We start from the raw sequence: 21,738 nt of genomic DNA on the forward strand, positions 1-21,738 counted from the left end.
AAACCATCCCACCATGACCATGCAAATCAGGGCTGCATTCAGTGAGGTAAAGCATTTTGAACAATACAGATAGAAGTACAATGAATAGAGCTAACACTCCATGTTCTATTTGACAGATAATTCATTTCTATGTGAACATTTCAGAGATTAAGGTCAATGGTCTGGTAGTAAAGTGGTTGTTTCTATTTGGAGGTGAAGTTATGGTTATGGTTGTGTAGAGGAGGTGGTTTGGTGAACGACGATCCTGTCATGAGTAACCAGGGTAACATTGTCCTGGTGTGGGACTGTCTAAAGCTGTGTGAGGATCTTAGGCTTGCGTTCAGTGAACCAGTGTTTCATGTCTGTTGCTCCTCAACACCTGCAGTAGGTCCCAGCTGCAGCAGTACAGTCTCTGTGCAGTCTGACTGAGGAAGGTTTATGTATGACTCTAAATTACTGTGTGAACACTAGTCCACCATAATCACCCATACCATAGTAATCTCCTGCATCTTCAGCTTGGACATCAGTGATTGTAAGAGTGTACTCAGTACCTGATCTACTGCCACTGAATCTAGATGGTGTTCCAGACTGAAGGGTTTTTACTGTATAGATGAGGAGTTTAGGAGCCTGTCCAGGTTTCAGCAGGTACCAGCTCATGTCATCACCAATACCTGAACCTCCTGTAGCACTGAGAGACACAGTCTTTCCCAGACTAACAGATTTCAATTTTTCAGCATGATTTAGGAAATTATTTGCAGATGACACTGAAATGGAACAAGTGGGAAATAAGGACTGATTAATCATAGTAACCTAAATCAAAATCATTGTAAACACCAAACAAGAACAAACAGTAGCATAGGTTTCTCAAACTATCTTAAAATATTCTCAAAGCTTCTCTGTCTCTTTACAGATCTTGTCTGAAGCAACAGCTCAGAGAGAAGACTTTCCCATTCAAACCTATTAGAACCAGTAGAGAGAGATGCTGAGACTTTCTCACCCTGAGTCAGGAACCCCAGCGTGATCAGCAGTGGAATCAGTGATATCATCTTCATCATCATCATCATCTGTGGCTCTGAGAAGACAACAAACTGAACACAACAATGATAACACTGCAGTCTTAAAGTGTCAGGACAGATCTCAGTCCTGCAGTCTGAAACTCACAGGGTTATAAACACTCAGAGCACTGAAGCATGAGCTGCCAATGCAAAGCACCTCCTCTATGGAAATACCCTTCCTCAGGACAGATGATGAAACTGTTACTGCAACACAATAATAATATTAAACATGGAAGGAAATAGCTGACCTAAATCTGTGGAAGGCCTGGAATTTATCATAGTAGTTTTCATTATTTTTTTTAATCTGTTATTTTACCAGGTAAGTTGACTGAGAACACATTCTCATTTACAGCAACGACCTGGGGAATAGTTACAGGGGAGAGGAGGGGGATGAATGAGCCAATTGCAAACTGGGGTTTATTAGGTGACCATGACTGTTTGAGGGTCAGATTGGGAATTTAGCCAGGACACCGGGGTTAACAACCCTACTCTTACAATAAGTGCCATGGGATCTTTAATGACCTCAGAGAGTCAGGACACCCGTTTAACGTCCCATCTGAAGGACAGCACCGTACACAGGGCCGTGTCCCCATTCACTGCCCTGGGGCATTGGGATATTTTTAAACCAGAGGAAAGAGTGCCTCATACTGGCCCTCCAACACCACTTCCAGCAGCATCTGGTCTCCCATCCAGGGACTGACCAGGACCAACAACTGTATTGAGTTACATGTAAGTGTATTCATTCAATGCTAGAGCATTGCGTTCAAATCAATTGTTATTTGTCACGTGTGCAGAATACAACAGGTGTAGGTAGACCTTACCATGAAATGCTTAATTACAAACCCTAAAACCAACAACGCAATTTTAAGAAAATCGAGTTTAAAAAAGATTTGCTGAATAAACTAAAGTAAAAAAATTACAAAAATTACAAGTAACACAATAAAATAACAATAATGAGGCTATATAGAGGGGGTACACGGAGTACAGGTTAGTCGAGGTAATTTGTATATGTAGGTTGGGGCAAAGTGACTATAGACAATAAACAGAATAGTAGTATAGTATAGCTGAACCTGATACTGTTTGACTAATAACTCTTTATTTTCTGTCTGAAACATAGACATTGACCCTCCCCACCGTCCCTGGTGGGGAGGGTCAATGCAAACAGTCCGGTTGGCCATTTGATTAATTGTTCAGCAGTCTTGTTTGTAGAAGGAGCCTTTTGGACCTTTTGGACCTAGACTTGAACCGCTCCGATACCGATTGCCATGCGGTAGCAGAGAGAACAGTCTATGACTTGAGTGACTGAAGTATTTTATTTATTTGTACATTTTTTTTGTGGTATCCAATTGGTAGTTACAGTCTTGTCTCATCGCTGCCACTCCCCTACAGACTCGGGAGAGGCGAAGGTCGAGAGCTGTGCATACTCCGAAACACAACCCAACCAAGCTGCACTGCTTCTTGACACATTGCCCACTTGACCCAGAAGTCAATGCATCAGAGGAAACACCGTACAACTGGCGAACGTGTCAGTGTGCACTGCGCCCGGCCCGCCACTGGAGTTGCTAGTGCGCGATGCTGGCTAAACCCTCCCCTACTCCGGACGACGCTGGGCCAATTGGGCGCCACCCCATGGATCTCCCGGTCACAGCCAGTTGCGACAGAGCCTGGACTCGAACCCAGAATCTCTAGTGGCATAGCTAGCACTGCGATGCAGTGCCTTAGACCACTGTGCCACTCCGGAGGCAGAGTGACTGGAGTCTTTAATGAACAAAATGGCATCATGCTGAAGTTCAGTTCAGACCATAAAGAATGATTGAGGCCTCAGATGGATATAACCGTATTTGCATGGACATTGCCGTTGAGGGATTCCACCATTTTGAAGTAGTCAACAGGGTGGGACTTCGTATGGGTTAAGGAATGATCACATCATTCCATCCAGGTCATTAGGAGAAATCAGCCAATGAATTATGCTCATGAGGAAACATTCCATTACTGCAGGTTGCAGTAAATTGGCTTTAGACCTGTTCAAACAACAGACAGGTAGCGGAATGCACAATTTCAGTTTGTTTACTAGTAGAAGTAGTAGAAGAAGGTGGACGACTTCAATGGCACTGCCTGTGCTCTCACACACACCATAATGGTACAGATACAATAACGACGTGGTCTATCTAAGTCTATGTTTCAGACAGAAAATAAAGTGTTATTAGTCAAACAGTATCAGGTTCAGCTGCTGGTGGAATTACAGACGGAGTCTGCCAGCTGTTTTATCCCTTTCTGACATTCATATCTAGATAGGTGTGCAATGACAGAACAGTATCGCTATGAGGCTTTATTGAATGAAAATAATGTTGTGACAGATCTCCTAGCTACGATGGAAGAGAAAACTGGGATACAGAGACAATACATCACTTCAGACTCAAGTAATTTTAGGAATGGTAACGTGCTGTACTGCCCTAAACATACAGGCTTAGAGGTCAGATGCAACCTTTCATATCTGACCTTGCTAGGTGAGACATATCACCTGGAGGTGAATGTTGTCTACTTTACTCAGGGTTGGGTCTGGGAGATGCCCCTGTGTGGTACAGGACAGGTACTGGTGGAGGCATTTGGAGGTTGTGTATGTGTGTCTGAGCATGTGACTCTGAAACTGTTGACCTTTGCCACTGGCTGACCTGTCAGTGACCTTGGAGTTATTCTAGACTGGGATGAAGGACTTCCATCTGGCTCAGTGCTGATTCCTGATGAAACTGGCTCAGTGCTGATTCCTGATATATTCATGATGAAACTGGCTCAGTGTTGATTCCTGATGAATTCATGATGATTCTGTCTCAGTGCTGATTCCTGATGAATTCATGATGATTCTGTCTTGGTGCTGATTCCTGAGGAAATCATGATGAATCTTCAGATGTAGATCACTAGTTATCTAATCCTTCCTCATGCCATTCTAGTGGGCACTAGGGATGTAAACTTTGACCGTAGAACTTTGTCAAATATTCTCTTTGGCAATAAAACATCAAGCTGACTACAATAAAGTGATAGGCAGTCTGGTGGCATGTTGGGGTTGAACTGACTCTCTTCCCTGGGAAACTGACCTCTGACATTTTGATCTTTGACCTTTACCAGTCTGACTGACGTCCGATGCCCAACCTCTTCCTGTCCACCAAACACAATATTAATGAACTGACCTATGAAATGACCTGTGACTGACATCTGACCTATGATGTTGAACTTTTAGCCTCTTCCAGTATGGCTGATGTCCACTGGCCAACCTCCTCTGGTCTAGCACTGGTGTCGTGTTGAGGATGGGGGAACATCTGGGGAGTGTACTGTTCTATTCTGGGGGAGGGGCCCTGGAAATCTAAGTTTCTGTTTCACAGCGCATGGGAGGTTGGAAGAGTTATGAAACTAGCTTGTAACCATTACTTCTGAGTTAGTAAAGTGGTTATACTTGGTGATGTCATATAACAAGACCCTTAGTTCTGTGTTCAGTGGACCAGTGATGTGTGTAATGTTGTAGAGGAGGTTTTTGTACGGCTCTAAATCACTGTGTGAACACATTACCACTGTGGTAACTCTTACAGTAGTAAACTGCTGCATCTTCAGCCTGGACTCCACTGATGGTCAGAGTGAAGTCACTCTCAGACCCACTGCAACTGAATCTAGCAGGAATCCCATCTAGCCGTGTCTTTATGTTTCTTATCAGGAGTTTGGGAGCTTCTCCAGGTCTCTGTTGATACCAGAACGCACCCTCATCTCCATCATCCCATTTCCTGGAGGAAATGTCACTACAGGAGGCTGAGTCACAGTCACCTGACCTCTGGATCCTGAAGAGGAAAAACATGAATTAAACAACGAGAATAAATAACAGATTGTTTATATTTCATAATTTTGTATGCAGGGACATTTATTAATTGAGAGCCATTTCAAAGGTACTCAACAATATGTCATTTTTCCATTGTAAGAGTTCAGTGTCCAGATGAAGATGGTGATCAAAGTCATGGTTGCCGTTGTTTCTGTACAGTCTGACTGAGGGAGGTTTTGTATGACTCTAAATGACTGTGTGAAACGCTCTGGGCCGCCAACATTACTCATACCATAGGAATCTCCTGCATCTTCAGCTTGGACATTAGGGATTGTAAGAGTGTACTCAGTACCTGATCTACTGCCACTGAATCTAGATGGTGTTCCAGACTGAAGGGTTTTTACTGTATAGATGAGGAGTTTAGGAGCCTGTCCAGGTTTCAGCAGGTACCAGCTCATGTCATCACCAATACCGGTTGAACTTGCAACAGCTTTGATAGACACACTCTCTCCCAGGCAAACAAACTTTGATTAATCAGCTTGATTCAGGACACGTTGTGCAGATGACTCTGAACTGGAAACAGTGAATAATTTGCTTTGAGTAGTCACAATAATCCAAATAAAGGCATTGGAATCGTGTTCCATGTGCAAACATATACAGTGCCTTGCGAAAGTATTCGGCCCCCTTGAACTTTGCGACCTTTTGCCACATTTCAGGCTTCAAACAAAGATATAAAACTGTATTTTTTTGTGAAGAATCAACAACAAGTGGGACACAATCATGAAGTGGAACGACATTTATTAGATATTTCAAACTTTTTTAACAAATCAAAAACTGAAAAATTGGGCGTGCAAAATTATTCAGCCCCCTTAAGGTAATACTTTGTAGCGCCACCTTTTGCTGCGATTACAGCTGTAAGTCGCTTGGGGTATGTCTCTATCAGTTTTGCACATCGAGAGACTGACATTTTTTCCCATTCCTCCTTGCAAAACAGCTCGAGCTCAGTGAGGTTGGATGGAGAGCATTTGTGAACAGCAGTTTTCAGTTCTTTCCACAGATTCTCGATTGGATTCAGGTCTGGACTTTGACTTGGCCATTCTAACACCTGGATATGTTTATTTTTGAACCATTCCATTGTAGATTTTGCTTTATGTTTTGGATCATTGTCTTGTGGGAAGACAAATCTCCGTCCCAGTCTCAGGTCTTTTGCAGACTCCATCAGGTTTTCTTCCAGAATGGTCCTGTATTTGGCTCCATCCATCTTCCCATCAATTTTAACCATCTTCCCTGTCCCTGCTGAAGAAAAGCAGGCCCAAACCATGATGCTGCCACCACCATATTTGACAGTGGGGATGGTGTGTTCAGCTGTGTTGCTTTTACGCCAAACATAACGTTTTGCATTGTTGCCAAAAAGTTCAATTTTGGTTTCATCTGACCAGAGCACCTTCTTCCACATGTTTGGTGTGTCTCCCAGGTGGCTTGTGGCAAACTTTAAACAACACTTTTTATGGATATCTTTAAGAAACGGCTTTCTTCTTGCCACTCTTCCATAAAGGCCAGATTTGTGCAATATACGACTGATTGTTGTCCTATGGACAGAGTCTCCCACCTCAGCTGTAGATCTCTGCAGTTCATCCAGAGTGATCATGGGCCTCTTGGCTGCATCTCTGATCAGTCTTCTCCTTGTATGAGTTGAAAGTTTAGAGGGACGGCCAGGTCTTGGTAGATTTGCAGTGGTCTGATACTCCTTCCATTTCAATATAATCGCTTGCACAGTGCTCCTTGGGATGTTTAAAGCTTGGGAAATCTTTTTGTATCCAAATCCGGCTTTAAACTTCTTCACAACAGTATCTCGGACCTGCCTGGTGTGTTCCTTGTTCTTCATGATGCTCTCTGCGCTTTTAACGGACCTCTGAGACTATCACAGTGCAGGTGCATTTATACAGAGACTTGATTACACACAGGTGGATTGTATTTATCATCATTAGTCATTTAGGTCAACATTGGATCATTCAGAGATCCTCACTGAACTTCTGGAGAGAGTTTGCTGCACTGAAAGTAAAGGGGCTGAATAATTTTGCACGCCCAATTTTTCAGTTTTTGATTTGTTAAAAAAGTTTGAAACATCCAATAAATGTCGTTCCACTTCATGATTGTGTCCCACTTGTTGTTGATTCTTCACAAAAAAATACAGTTTTATATCTTTATGTTTGAAGCCTGAAATGTGGCAAAAGGTCGCAAAGTTCAAGGGGGCCGAATACTTTCGCAAGGCACTGTAGAAGCCCATTAAAACCTGTTAAAACCAGTAGACCACAATGAGATGCTGAGAGTTCCTCACCCTGAGTCAGGAGGAACGCCAGCATGATCAGCATCTTCCTCATCTGTGGCTCTAAGAAGACTGACTGGACACAACGATGATAACACTGCAGTCTTAGCGTCAGGAGCAGTGAGGCTCAACAGCTATGCAAAACACCACTCTATGGGCAAACACACCTGCTGGGTGTGAAAGAGAGAGAGGAGACAGAGAGAACTTTTATATCTGTTATTTTGCTGTTAGCTGTGAGTAATTCCATTCTAGGGGTCAACTATAGGAGGATTACTAAATCATGTATTAAAGGGTAGGTTCACCACCAAATAAAAAAATGTGTCAGACATATTACATCCAAAGTGTTGTGTCAAGCTGAGCCCAAATTGTATTTCATTTTAGGATGAACATCCCGCTGGTATACCATTCCTCAAATGTTAATAGCCAGGATCCAACAGACTGCACAAATGAGTCGGCCTACTGGAGCCTTACTAACTACTGTACAGTGATGACCCCCTCCCTTTTGTACACTGCTGCTACTCGTTGTTTATTATCTATGCATAGTATCTTCACCCCCACCTACATGTACAAATTACCTCAACTACCCTGTACCCCCGCACCCAGTGCCCTCTGTATATCGCCTCATTATTGTTATTCTTATTGTGTTACTTTTAATTGTAGTCTACTTGGTAAATATTTTCTTAACTTTTATTGAACTGCACTGTTAAGAGCTTGTAAGTAAGCATTTCACGTTAAAGTCTTCACATGTTGTAGTTGTGACAAATAAAGTTCGATTTTATTTGATTCTCATATTTGCAGGTTGATGGCGCCCTCTTGTGCTAAAATGACGTCATGCTGAAGTTCAGTTCAGACAGAGAATAGTTATTTGTCCAGTAGTGGCAGGCTCAGCGTCAGCTGTTGGTAGAATTACAGACTGGGCCTGCAAGCTCTTTCACTGCTACTTGACATAAATAACTAGATAGATGTGCAAGGACTAGGGCCCCGTGTTTTGGACAATCATGTCACATGACCTGGATTTTAACCTTTGTTTAAAGATTTTTCATCAAACGGTCCCCCTTTCTTTTTTATATCAGATGGTACAGCACCATCCTCAAAAAAATGCTTTAATTTTTGGTATAATTCAAATTTATGGAAAGGCTTAAAATAAATGTTAAAATCTAGGTCACGTAGCATGGTAGACCAAAACACATGGCCCTAGCAATGACAGAAACGTATAAACGCCAACACTCACCAGATATTAGTACTGTAGCATAATGGTTAACTGAACTTTACTGTCGTCAATAAAAATGTACTTTCATCACCTGTTGCTTCAACTAGATGTCAACAAAATCGTTTTCTGATTGGTTGTACCGTAATTAAAGTCCTCCCTCTCGCTCGTTTGCTTCGCCAGGAATCGTATGCCCAACAGCTTGTAGGCACGCACGGATAATTCGGTGTGTTAAACTTTAAACATATGAAATATTTGTACGTTTTTCGCTTCTTTTATTGACCGAAACATTTTGATTGGGTTTGTGTTTGTGTAGGCTACGCATCCAAAAAAAATCAACACGTTTTACACGGCGCCACTACAACAATGTTTGCCCAACTTCATAACCGCTATGAGGCTTTGTTGAATGAAAATAACTTTGTGACAGATCTCCTAGCAACGGTGGAGGAGAAAACTGGGATACAGAAGAAATATATCGCTTCAGGTAATAGTTTGTATTAAATCCACTTGCAATGTCGGACTTTGCCAGTTGCTTGGTTGTAAATGCTGCTCTATGTCAATGTTGAAACATTGTAACTTCACCCTCTGGTCTAGCCGCTTGTGGTTACTTTCTCGTTATGCAACGTTGGCTGGTTTGGCAAGGTCGGCACATATGACAGTTATTTTGCTGACATGTCACATTAACTAACTAGCCTACCAGCAACAGTTGTAGCTGTTAAACAGTACCGCAGTCTAGCCCAGTTAGGCCTAACACAAACAAACCATAGAAAACAAACGGTGTCACCAGACCAAATATTGTTTTAACGTGACTGTTTGTATTTATTATGGATCCCCATTAGCTGATCCCCATAAGTTGTAGGCCTAGGCTGCCTACAATATGATTTTACGACACTCATTTGAAGTAGCAAAGGTCGGAGATGGCCTAGATTGCAGTTAATCCACTGTTAGTGGTCGATAGCTGCTTCCAATGTCTAGCTAGCAGCTGGTCCCTAGCCAAGGGGTGTATTTATAACTTATAACTAAATACCAACTGCTATGTTGAGATGGCAGATTTTAGGGTGACCTGCTGTCTTCAGTTGAGTTGTGCTCCTTCAGAGGTTGTGCCTGTCTGTTTGTGTGGTAATGCCTACTCATTCACTGACATTGACAACAACGAAGTTGACAAGAGCACAAACAGATCTGGGACCAGGCTAGTTCTGTTGCTGTCGTAATATTGTCCCTTTTGGGGTATTATTGACACACACATGGTCTGCCAGTACTGATGTTTATGGAAATGTCCTGAGAGCAACAACATAATTTTACATTGGACTGAGGTTGACTTTCTGGTGACTACTGAACTAACTGGACCTAATATGCAATAAAGAGAGTATATAAGACAATGTACCTTAGAGGTGTGTGTGTGTGTGTGTGTGTGTGTGTGTGTGTGTGTGTGTGTGTGTGTGTGCGCGCGCCTTGGTCTGGTCAAGTATGAAGTGAAGTACTTTAACGTCTGGTGGGAAGTTCTCTGCGGCCAATGTGTGTTCAGTACCGGGAGGAGAAGTTGCCTGTAGGATATCCTATGTAGCTTAGCTCTTCTTCTGAAGAAGGAACCCCAGCCCATTAGTCTTCCATCAATGTCAGAGAGGGACTCTGTCTGCTCTACCGCTGCCTGTGGAGGGACTCTGATCACATCACTAAGCATTCAGACATGGTGTCCACTGGGTAACCTAAGCTGTTTGGTGGAGGAAGGGGAAGGCACTGGTCCCGGTCTGTATGTGGGGTGTGGCAGCATGTTTGTGGATGACACTTGATGCACTCCAAATCAGGAATTTCACAAAACACCATTGACACATTTGAGAATAATTTCGATGTGCCCAGTGTTGCTTTTCCAAATCATAGTTTTGTGACCATATATAGCCGTCTGCCATAACTGAAACTAGTCATGAGTCTTGAAGATCATGAGGTGTATTGATTTTTGGTTAGATTGATTGGTGTATTGGACAATAACTGGCAGATGAAAAGCCTGGTGCCATATGTCTAAATGATTTCCCTATGCAAACAGGAGCTAAACCAAACAAAAGCCGATTACCTGCTAGCTAGGGTTACAATAGCAAGCAGCAGCCGCTTCTCTCCTTTTCTCTGTCCAGCTCTAAAACTCTGAGCCTATTCCAAAAATTTTTTTTCTTTTTACATGGGAATCCATTGTACATATGTTGACTGAAATGTGTGAAGGGTTAATTTGACAGACAGTGAAGTTCACGGCTGTAGGTTAATGTAGTTGCTAGTTTGTTGGTTTAGGTTAGAGCGGACCAGTATCTATGTGGAATCTCTGTCTCCTATTCCATAGTTCACATTCCACATGGTTACACTAGATGTCTTATGTACATCAACATTGAATTTGTGAATGTCAGTGTTTTGAATAGCGTTTCACACGAAGCCTTGTCCTGTTTATTCATCCAACACACACACACACACACACACACACACACACACACACACACACAGAGGTGATGTATCATGATATGAAGATGCTTTGAAATGTTTCCAGATTGACTGATATCTGGTATGAATCTCTCTGTCTCTAGGTGTGCTCTCTCTGATCAGTTTGTATCTGTTGTTTGGCTATGGAGCCTCTCTCCTCTGTAACCTGATTGGCTTTGTCTACCCAGCGTACCTCTCGTAAGTAGCACCTCAAAACATATCTAAGAAGTGGCGTTGTGATGCTCACATCATATGCTCCAGGTGAAGGGTTAAACATTATTTATTTAAATTATTTATTTCCATTCATCACTTGTCCTGTTGTCCAATCAGAATCAAGGCCATAGAGAGTAAGAAGAAAGACGATGACACTCAGTGGTTGACCTACTGGGTGGTCTACGGATTCTTCAGTATTGCAGAGGCTTTCTCTGACATCTTCCTCTCATGGTTCCCCTTCTACTATGCTGGCAAGGTGTGTGTGTGTGTAACATTCAATATACAGGAGGCCAAAAGAAGATCATCATAGAATATCTCTCTCAATCCCTCTCTCCTACAGTGTTTGTTCCTGGTGTGGTGTATGGCTCCGGTGACGTGGAACGGTTCTGCTATTCTCTACTCCCGTGTGGTCCGTCCCGTGTTCCTCAGACACCAGGCCACCCTGGACAGTGTCGTCAACAACCTGAGTGATAAGGCCAAGAACATGGCTGACACTGTCACGAAAGAAGGTGAGGCACAGACCCACAAGTTAGATTTATATTGTGGAGATGCGGAAACAACAGTCCCGGCTCCCGACACCTCAGTTTTTCCCCAACGCCGCCGACGCAAATTAGTACTGGTAGAGTAATATATATATAAAGTGACTGCACGTTGGGCTAAAAAATGATCCGGGAGAATTTGAATGCTACAGAAAAGGCATCTGAAGCAGTCGGACTGCTCCGAACTCTAATTCACATGTAAAGTACGATACTTAGTTATCCCGCATCTCTGCAATGTAAATCTAGCTGTACACACACACACACACACACACACACACACACACACACACGGTCACCAGATCTGTCAATCAAACTAATAACTCATGTTTTTATTGTTGTTTTTTTTCTCTCCAGCTGTCAACCAGGTCCTCAAGAATGACAAGAACCAGTGACCGACCGATGTATGACCACAAGCCTCAGACGCCTCGACTCCAATAAACACACAGAACCACACAACAGAGTGTGTGATGTCCCGTGAAGGACGATAATGGACCGTGTCACGTGATCAGTGGCCGGTGACCACCCTGCAGCACACACAAGGGACTTGTTTGTTTTTTTCACGTTCTAGTCTGTCTTTTTAAGTTGCATGTATCAATGTTATATGATGAGTTTCCCATAATCCAGGCGTTGTGGCATCTGATAATCGGCGCAGCGTGACCTGTTTTTAAAGACCGGTTGGAATGCAACCAGAAGCTTAGGGTAGCCACCACACAATCCAGCTGACCTCTAAACAATGCGAATGTCTTAATGTAATCTGTAGCCTACTGTCAGGTAACCCATGTGCTGTAGATGTCTGTGAATCAGTGGAGACTCTCTCTCTCTCTCGACAGTGCCACGTTGACCTCACAAATCCACCCTTAGCCAATTTCCCCCTTTGACCTACCCCAGCACTAACACACCAGATTCAATAAGTCAGACTGTGATAAATTAGCTTGTTAAACCAGGTGGGTTAGTGCTGGGCTAGAACAAAAATGGCCCCGTAATAATGGATTGGGAAACACGGTACCAGGGGGTAGGGGCTAATGGAGGTGTCTAGGGGTATGTTTGGGATAGAGCCATTCTGAGCTGGGTCATTTCCTACAAAGTAGCCATGTTATTTCAGTCTCTTGTAATTAGTGCATACAGTAGCATGTCTCCACAATGTCTGCAGATCTGTGCCAAAGATGTTTACTCCATCACCCTGCCGGAACAAAATGAATATTTATGTATGTAAACTGAACTGGAAAGTATTTTTGTTTAGTATGTTCTCTATTCTCATTGTCTTTAATAAATCAAACTGGAACTTGAGTAATGTTTCGTCTGTACTCCGTTCACACTTTTCCACAACTGGAGTCTGTTACACCATGCCGTTCTCAATTCTTTAGGAATTCTGAAATATGGATTTATTTAGGAAAGTCATTGATCCTACTTTATGGAATACTCCCTGTCAGAGGAATCTGGGAATTAAATTATCAATTGAACTACCAGAGGGAGAGAACCAGCAGTACTGCATATATGAAGGCTGGAGTGGAATAGCCCTGCACTAAGACGTTGATATACCCAGTTGACCTGTGCTCAGTACATTTACTGGTATACAGGAAGTGAAATCAGCTGGGATATGTTTTGGTGAATGTTCACTCTCAGACAAGTCTGAATGGGATGGCTCTTATGTCCATGCTGGGAGTGTAATGTCTGACTGATAATGGCCACACGTACTCACTGTCCCAGGGACTGTGTGTGGTGTGTGTTCTCTGTGTGTTTGTGTAGTAATTTGGGAACCTGGCAAAAGTCTCTATAAATGCACTTCCTTTAATCAAACCATAGATGCCAGACTGTGGGGGTGATAGAAGAGCATTGCATGTCTAACTCATCCCTTACTGTCTCTTTCCCTTCCTGAGGCTTTTCTACCCAGCTGTTCCTTTACTCTGGAGACTGCCTTTGCTGTCCATGCACACGTGTGTGTGTGTGTGTGTGGTCTTGAGTTTCCCTGGGGGACTGTGGTGTGTAATCATTGCAGTACTCTAACTCACTGACAGAGGGAGACAAACACACTTTACAGGCAGTACAGGCTTTAGTTCCAGCGCTGGTCCCGGAGAGGTACAGATCAAATCACTATTTATTTAAAGTACATTTAAACATGTCTTAATACGCTTTACAAACAAATTATAATATACAAATTAAACAAACCGCAAATGAATCAAAAACAGAAACTGCAGACATACAAAGTGGACATTGACACAAAAACATCAAGGGGCAAGACAGAGTGGGCTACAGGGAAATACATGGGGTTAAGACAGCAGCAAAACATTAGGGGGTTCAGTAGGGCAGGAGTGACTGCAGGGTGGGACATTGGAGTGGATAGATCGGAGGGGTCTGGTGGGTGGGTCAGTGTGTGGACTGGTGGTTGGATGTTTGGCTCACAGGCTGGTTGGTGGCTTCCTAAGTGAGGGATGGTGAGAGCAGCAGAAAGGATACAGACCAGAAATGTAAACATGTACAGGGTTCCAGTCCTAGTGACCTGGTGCTGCAAACACCAGACACTCCATACCAATGTCCACTCAGAATGTGATTCTTGGATTTGTTTTTATGCCAAGATGGTGGCACCTGAAAGCCTTTAACGGTACCCAAATCTGACAGCTGACTTTAATATGAAACTGTGCCTTTAGCAAATAAAGCAATAGGACTTTTTGGTTGGGACTGATCATGCATTAGGCTAAGCAACCCTTTTTGTTTATCTGCCAAATATAGGCTATAAATAAGTGGGGAGCACCTTCAGCACCCCTACTTCCTGCGGCTATGGAGGGACAGTGGGATGCAACTAGAAGGGTCATTTTCTTCAGTTTACTCCCAAAACACATTTTGCTGTTAATTCGAGAGTCTGGCTAAAGTATGGCTTCACTTGATATGCTGAAATAAAAACTCGGTAATTCACGAAACCGTGCCCGGTCCTGCGTTTTCAGTCGCTAAAACGTTAGGCCTATTTGTGCGTTTCTGTGTGTGTTGTGTGAGTGTTGTGTGATGACGCGTTGATCCGCAAGCCATAAGGGGATCGATGGAGACGGGTATAGATGGAGACATACCGATAGAGGGAGGAGAGACATTGTGGCACTAGAACTGTAGTGCATGGGAATATCAAGTAGAGAAAGCGATAAATATAGCTCCAACAAGGAGAGAGAGAGATAGAGAGAGCACGGGCTGTGAATTCGCGGACGACATGAGAGCTCTACATGAATAGTATACAATGCTTTAAAACTCAGCGTTTTGCCTTACAAACGTGTTGTCCGAAGACAGCCACTAAAACGGGACTACACATCAAATTCAGGTATGTAGCACTTAACCACAACCAGATCAATCTTTAGAAAAATCCGTTAGGCTATGTCGGTCAGAGAATGTTGATTAGTGTGTGGCGTTGCCTCTCATGGACAGTTGCCTTGGTAAATATTGGACAGCAGTTTAAAAAAAAATGGCAAACCGTTCATGTTATTTCTACCATATGTTAAAATGTTACTGCGCCATAAACTGCTTTATCGTCTGGAATGTGCGAGAGGGAGAGAGGATGATATTCTATGCAGGGATCTAACATGTCTCGATTTGGAGGATGTGATGCGCCTTTGAAATTATGCCACCGCCACCAAAGCGAGATGGCGAAGTATTTTATGAATGAAAGGGGCAGAGTAGGTTAGCCTGTGACAACAGGCTGACAACAAACGAGGTCGTTTTTAACTCTTACTTTGCCTATAGCATACCCTGCTAGAAGCCCGCCATGGACATGCATTATTACACACACACACACACACACACACACACACAGTAGGCTACATTCCACCAACATGATGGCAACGTGACGCATAGTCTCTGACTTTAATCCATATTTTCAGGCGGTACATCTGGACATTGCATGCTTGCCCGATTAACGTTATATGTGCTGTTTATGGCAGGCTTTCTTCCATGGCTATCCTTGCTGTGTGTGTGTGTTCCCGGTCCTTGTGTTTGTGTGGGTTCATAGTAGGAGGATGAGAGGAGAGGGGGAGGGATGACAGTGATTAAGCTTTGTAGTGTAGCAGATGGTAGTAAAGAGAGATTGGACCATGGCTGCGTGTGTGTAGGTGGGTGTTGGAGGAAATGTGTGTGTCATCTTTCATGCCCACTTTATGGTTGCATCATCACAGTTTGGGGACTGAGCTATGAGGGGTGGACACATCAGAGTTAGGGTTCGTAATTGTCCATACTACTGTCCTTTCTAGCATGGGGATATGGTGACCAGCAAGGGCCTGAATTACTGATGTCCTTTCTAAGAATGGCGAGTGAGTGTCCTGACAGACCCAGAGTTTGTATTTCCTTTGATGTTTATGTGATTTTTGGCTGCACCTCAGCTCACACTGGTTGAAGTGTTGTCTCTGTTCTTTTCCTGCTCGCTGTCGGTCTGTACCTCTCCTGCTCGCTGTCTGTCTGTACCTCTCCTGCTCGCTGTCTGTCTGTCTGTACCTCTCCTGCTCGCTGTCTGTCTGTCTGTACCTCTCCTGCTCACTGTCTGTCTGTCTGTCTGTACCTCTCCTGCTCGCTGTCTGTCTGTACCTCTCCTGCTCGCTGTCTGTCTGTCTGTACCTCTCCTGCTCGCTGTCTGTCTGTCTGTACCTCTCCTGCTCGCTGTCTGTCTGTCTGCTTCTCTCCTGCATGTCCCCCAGATACTGACCAGCAGGAGCATGGATTGTGGATGTCAGGATCATCATAGTTTACTATCAGAGTTTACTGTTTGTATGTGAAGGAGGCGTGCTGCTAAGTTAAGACCTGGGAATTGGGTCAATGCAGACAGTCCAGAAGAACAGAGAGGTTAGGCTCAATGATTAGCTGCTAAGCCTAGACCCCTGTGGTGCAATCTGTAACACACACACATGCATAAACACACTTATATGCATACAAACACACACACACACACACACTAAGCCCATCTCAATGTCGGAGAAATCTGTTGGAGTGACGGAATGAAGGGATTGTTGTCTAGAACTGGGATGAAGACGCGTTATGAAGTGGTTTTAAATGTTCTACAAACAAAGCTTTCTAATGTGAAATGTATATGCGGGACACCGAGATTTGAATGCTTATTACCTCTGTTTGCATCACTCTCCATCACACCGTGCACGGACACGCGCATGCATGCACACCAACAGATGAAGCATTGAAGCGGTGTGTGAGTAGATGTGAACATTCTATACGTGTGTGTGTGAGAGGTATAGAATGGAAGACTCCTGGACTCATGTGTACACAGAGTATCAGTATGTATTTTCCCTGGCTGCAGACACACACACACCTCCGCCAGCTGTGATAAGATCTGCCAGCAGAAGTCAGCCAAGGGTGTGTGTGGAACTGCATTCATTCATAGGGGCGACACACACATTTGCACATACACAAAAAGCTGACAGGTGTGTGTGTGCGACAGACAGATAGTCAGTCTCTCGGGCAGCTAACCACTGAGACTGTCAGGCACACAAACACACACAGGAGAAGATGAGAGGAGAGATGAGGAGAAGAGAGAGAAGGACAAATGCTGAGTAGAGGAGTATTGGTCTGTGCCAAAGTGATCTCCTAATGTAGAGTTGGCTGGGCTGGTCCAGATGTATTTACACCATTAAAGCACTCTATCCTTCCATCTCTATTCATCAGAGAAGGGGAGCAAAGAAAGATGGTCAGAGTGAGACAGTCCCATTTGGTAAGAGTGTCATCAATCTCTGTGCCCTAGTGTCAAGGACAGGTGTGTGTGTGTGTGTGTGTGTGGACCTTTAGACTGAAATTCCCACATTGGTCCATGAATATTAGTATGTCTGCACCTAGTGGTGGTGTTCTAGTTTGAAGTGGGATTGTAATTCCAGTGTTATCATTTGGTGTTAGAGGTCCTTATAACCAGTGTTTAGCCCCAGAGCTGTTCAATAATGCACACACACACACACACACACACACACACACACACACACACACACACACACACACACACACACACACACACTACCAAGAATACAGAATAGTATTTGAGGAATAGGTTCAGATACAGAAAGATGAGGTGTGGTAAGTTAACGGTAGTTAAAAGCTTTTGTTTCATCAGGGATACCCCCTTGTCAGTACATGTGTCTGTCTCCCCCTTGTCAGTACATGTGTCTGTCTCCCCCTGGGGTCAGTACATGTGTCTGTCTCCCCCTGGGGTCAGTACATGTGTCTGTCTCCCCCTGGGGTCAGTACATGTGTCTGTCTCCCCCTTGTCAGTACATGTGTCTGTCTCCCCCTGGGGTCAGTACATGTGTCTGTCTCCCCCTGGGGTCAGTACATGTGTCTGTCTCCCCCTTGTCAGTACATGTGTCTGTCTCCCCCTTGTCAGTACATGTGTCTGTCTCCCCCTTGTCAGTACATGTGTCTGTCTCCCCCTTGTCAGTACATGTGTCTGTCTCCCCCTGGGGTCAGTACATGTGTCTGTCTCCCCCTGGGGTCAGTACATGTGTCTGTCTCCCCCTGGGGTCAGTACATGTGTCTGTCTCCCCCTGGGGTCAGTACATGTGTCTGTCTCCCCCTTGTCAGTACATGTGTCTGTCTCCCCCTTGTCAGTACATGTGTCTGTCTCCCCCTTGTCAGTACACGTGTCTGTCTCCCCCTGGGGTCAGTAAATGTGTCTGTCTCCCCCTGGGGTCAGTACATGTGTCTGTCTCCCCCTGGGGTCAGTACATGTGTCTGTCTCCCCCTTGTCAGTACATGTGTCTGTCTCCCCCTTGTCAGTACATGTGTCTGTCTCCCCCTGGGGTCAGTACATGTGTCTGTCTCCCCCTGGGGTCAGTACATGTGTCTGTCTCCCCCTGGGGTCAGTACATGTGTCTGTCTCCCCCTGGGGTCAGTACATGTGTCTGTCTCCCCCTTGTCAGTACATGTGTCTGTCTCCCCCTTGTCAGTACACGTGTCTGTCTCCCCCTGGGGTCAGTAAATGTGTCTGTCTCCCCCTGGGGTCAGTACATGTGTCTGTCTCCCCCTGGGGTCAGTACATGTGTCTGTCTCCCCCTTGTCAGTACATGTGTCTGTCTCCCCCTTGTCAGTACATGTGTCTGTCTCCCCCTGGGGTCAGTACATGTGTCTGTCTCCCCCTGGGGTCAGTACATGTGTCTGTCTCCCCCTGGGGTCAGTACATGTGTCTGTCTCCCCCTTGTCAGTACATGTGTCTGTCTCCCCCTTGTCAGTACATGTGTCTGTCTCCCCCTGGGGTCAGTACATGTGTCTGTCTCCCCCTTGTCAGTACATGTGTCTGTCTCCCCCTTGTCAGTACATGTGTCTGTCTCCCCCTTGTCAGTACATGTGTCTGTCTCCCCCTTGTCAGTACATGTGTCTGTCTCCCCCTTGTCAGTACACGTGTCTGTCTCCCCCTGGGGTCAGTAAATGTGTCTGTCTCCCCCTGGGGTCAGTACATGTGTCTGTCTCCCCCTGGGGTCAGTACATGTGTCTGTCTCCCCCTTGTCAGTACATGTGTCTGTCTCCCCCTGGGGTCAGTACATGTGTCTGTCTCCCCCTGGGGTCAGTACATGTGTCTGTCTCCCCCTGGGGTCAGTACATGTGTCTGTCTCCCCCTTGTCAGTACATGTGTCTGTCTCCCCCTTGGGGTCAGTACATGTGTCTGTCTCCCCCTGGGGTCAGTACATGTGTCTGTCTCCCCCTGGGGTCAGTACATGTGTCTGTCTCCCCCTGGGGTCAGTACATGTGTCTGTCTCCCCCTTGGGGTCAGTACATGTGTCTGTCTCCCCCTTGGGGTCAGTACATGTGTCTGTCTCCCCCTGGGGTCAGTACATGTGTCTGTCTCCCCCTTGTCAGTACATGTGTCTGTCTCCCCCTTGTCAGTACATGTGTCTGTCTCCCCCTTGTCAGTACATGTGTCTGTCTCCCCCTGGGGTCAGTACATGTGTCTGTCTCCCCCTTGGGGTCAGTACATGTGTCTGTCTCCCCCTTGGGGTCAGTACATGTGTCTGTCTCCCCCTGGGGTCAGTACATGTGTCTGTCTCCCCCTGGGGTCAGTACATGTGTCTGTCTCCCCCTTGTCAGTACATGTGTCTGTCTCCCCCTGGGGTCAGTACATGTGTCTGTCTCCCCCTGGGGTCAGTACATGTGTCTGTCTCCCCCTGGGGTCAGTACATGTGTCTGTCTCCCCCTGGGGTCAGTACATGTGTCTGTCTCCCCCTTGGGGTCAGTACATGTGTATGTCTCCCCCTGGGGTCAGTACATGTGTCTGTCTCCCCCTGGGGTCAGTACATGTGGCTGTCTCTACCTGGAGTCAGTACATGTCTGTCTCCACCTGGGGTGAGTACTGCAATTCACATATTCCCTCTTCTCTCTGTGTGTGTTTAATACTGTGTCCAGGCAGTAGGGGGCAGCATGCCTGAGCAGAGTAATGACTACAGGGTGGTGGTGTTTGGAGCGGGGGGAGTGGGGAAGAGCTCCCTGGTCCTACGCTTCGTTAAAGGCACCTTCAGAGACACCTATATCCCCACTGTGGAGGACACCTATCGACAGGTGAGACAGGGACACCTATATCCCCACTGTGGAGGACACCTATCGACAGGTGAGACAGGGAGAGGAAGGAAGACTGAGGCAGCGTCTGGAATGGCATCCTAATCTCTGTTTAGTCCACTACTTTGACCATGGCCTGAAGATAGTGCACTTCAGAGAATAGGGTGCCGTTTCAGACAAAACGATGCATTGACAGGTAATCAGGGATGGGCAGTAGGCCAACTGCTTTATATAGACGTAATGACCATATATATTGTGTCCAGAGGGCTATTTTATCCACTGATCTGATGCACCAAGTCAAATGATACAACTTAGTGATCAAAAGAGCATTGAGTATAAGCAATGTTTTTTTTTTTTCAATTAATGATCATGTATTACCCTAATGATACTAATTGTGTGTATGTTTGTGTGTGTCTACAGGTGATCAGCTGTGATAAGAGTGTGTGTACGCTCCAGATAACTGATACAACAGGCAGTCACCAGTTCCCTGCCATGCAGAGGTTGTCCATATCTAAAGGACATGCCTTCATACTGGTCTACTCTGTAACCAGCAAACAGTCACTGGAGGAACTCAAGCCTATCTACCAACAGGTGTGTGTGTGTGTGTGTGTGTGTGTGTGTGTGTGTGTGTGTGTGTGTGTGTGTGTGTGTGTGTGTGTGTGTGTGTGTGTGTGTGTGTGACAGTGTGTTGTAATCTCTCCTTGTGTTCTCCAGGTGATAGCCATAAAGGGGAACATAGAGGCCATCCCCATCATGTTGGTGGGCAACAAGAGTGATGAGACCCAGAGAGAGGTGGAGACTAAAGATGGAGAGGCACAGGTCTGTAACGTAAACAAACAAACAAAAATCTGACCTGGGTTCAGTAGAACTACATAATGTCAAATACTTTAAAATATCGATTCAGTTTGGAATAGTGCCAAAAGTGCAAACCCCAAGTTAAATAAATCCCACCTCAAAGTAGTTGATCTGTGTATATTTTACCCAGGTCTGGTACTGTCGGGCCGATTTGCTGTAAAGCGAATTCCCATTCTACTTTCTCCTGTTAATAACAATAATACAATTAATCCTATTAATAATCCTACTGTGTGGTCTTCAAGGCGACCACGTGGAAGTGTGCGTTCATGGAGACGTCAGCTAAGACCAACCACAACGTGACCGAGCTGTTCCAGGAGCTGCTCAACCTGGACAAGAAGAGAAACATGAGTCTCAACATCGACGGGAAACGGTCCGGAAAACAGTCCAGAGCTGAGAGACTGAAGGGAAAATGTAGTGTCATGTAGAGGAGAGGAGAGGAGAGGAGAGGAGAGGAGAGAGAGAGAGAGAGAGGGAGGGAGGGAAGGAAGGAAGGAGGTCACAAGGAAGACAGAAAGTGAGAGGATAAAAGACGAACAGAAGAGGGGGAGAGGAAGAGAAGAGAGACGGAGAAGAGTGAAGAGAGGACCACTGGTGGGTTCTATACCTCACCCTCTCAGTATCCTCTCTCGTCTCCTGTCTACCTGACCAGGGTCCTAACCCTCCATACAGTCCCACTGTAGTGAAAATATTTGGGGGGGGGGTAGTCTGAAGACGACTCAAGCCCTGCATCTGTCAGCATCAGTCCAACACCTCAGCCATCACGCGTGAGGTCCCAACCTCTTGGCGAGGTCACT

General features: G+C 45.1%; 2 protein-coding genes across 3 annotated transcripts; both read left to right on the forward strand.

Annotated features, from left to right (window-relative positions):
* Positions 1 to 8,090: 8,090 nt before the first annotated feature.
* LOC110495724 (receptor expression-enhancing protein 6) lies at positions 8,091 to 12,868 on the forward strand. Its single transcript, XM_021571114.3, has 6 exons — positions 8,091 to 8,595; positions 8,686 to 8,853; positions 10,934 to 11,027; positions 11,160 to 11,298; positions 11,383 to 11,551; positions 11,936 to 12,868. The coding sequence occupies exons 2-6, from the start codon at positions 8,736 to 8,738 to the stop codon at positions 11,971 to 11,973; spliced, it is 558 nt and encodes a 185-aa protein (XP_021426789.2). The 5' UTR covers positions 8,091 to 8,595; positions 8,686 to 8,735; the 3' UTR covers positions 11,974 to 12,868.
* A 1,644-nt stretch (positions 12,869 to 14,512) lies between these two features.
* On the forward strand, positions 14,513 to 21,483 carry diras1b (DIRAS family GTPase 1b). Of its 2 annotated transcripts, XM_036952132.2 has the most exons (5): positions 14,513 to 14,882; positions 19,940 to 20,092; positions 20,510 to 20,680; positions 20,804 to 20,908; positions 21,187 to 21,483. In XM_036952132.2, exons 2-5 carry the CDS (start codon positions 19,955 to 19,957, stop codon positions 21,367 to 21,369), a joined length of 597 nt encoding a protein of 198 aa, XP_036808027.1. In that variant the 5' UTR covers positions 14,513 to 14,882; positions 19,940 to 19,954; the 3' UTR covers positions 21,370 to 21,483. The 2 variants fall into 2 exon arrangements, with proteins under 2 accessions (XP_036808027.1, XP_090064097.1); XM_090207971.1 differs by lacking the exon at positions 14,513 to 14,882 and having other exon boundaries at positions 20,045 to 20,141.
* The last annotated feature ends 255 nt before the right edge of the window (positions 21,484 to 21,738 follow it).

The sequence above is a fragment of the Oncorhynchus mykiss genome, chromosome 18 (genome assembly GCF_057628025.1).
Source record: "Oncorhynchus mykiss isolate SJ-2025 chromosome 18, ASM5762802v1, whole genome shotgun sequence".
Lineage (NCBI taxonomy): Eukaryota > Metazoa > Chordata > Actinopteri > Salmoniformes > Salmonidae > Oncorhynchus > Oncorhynchus mykiss.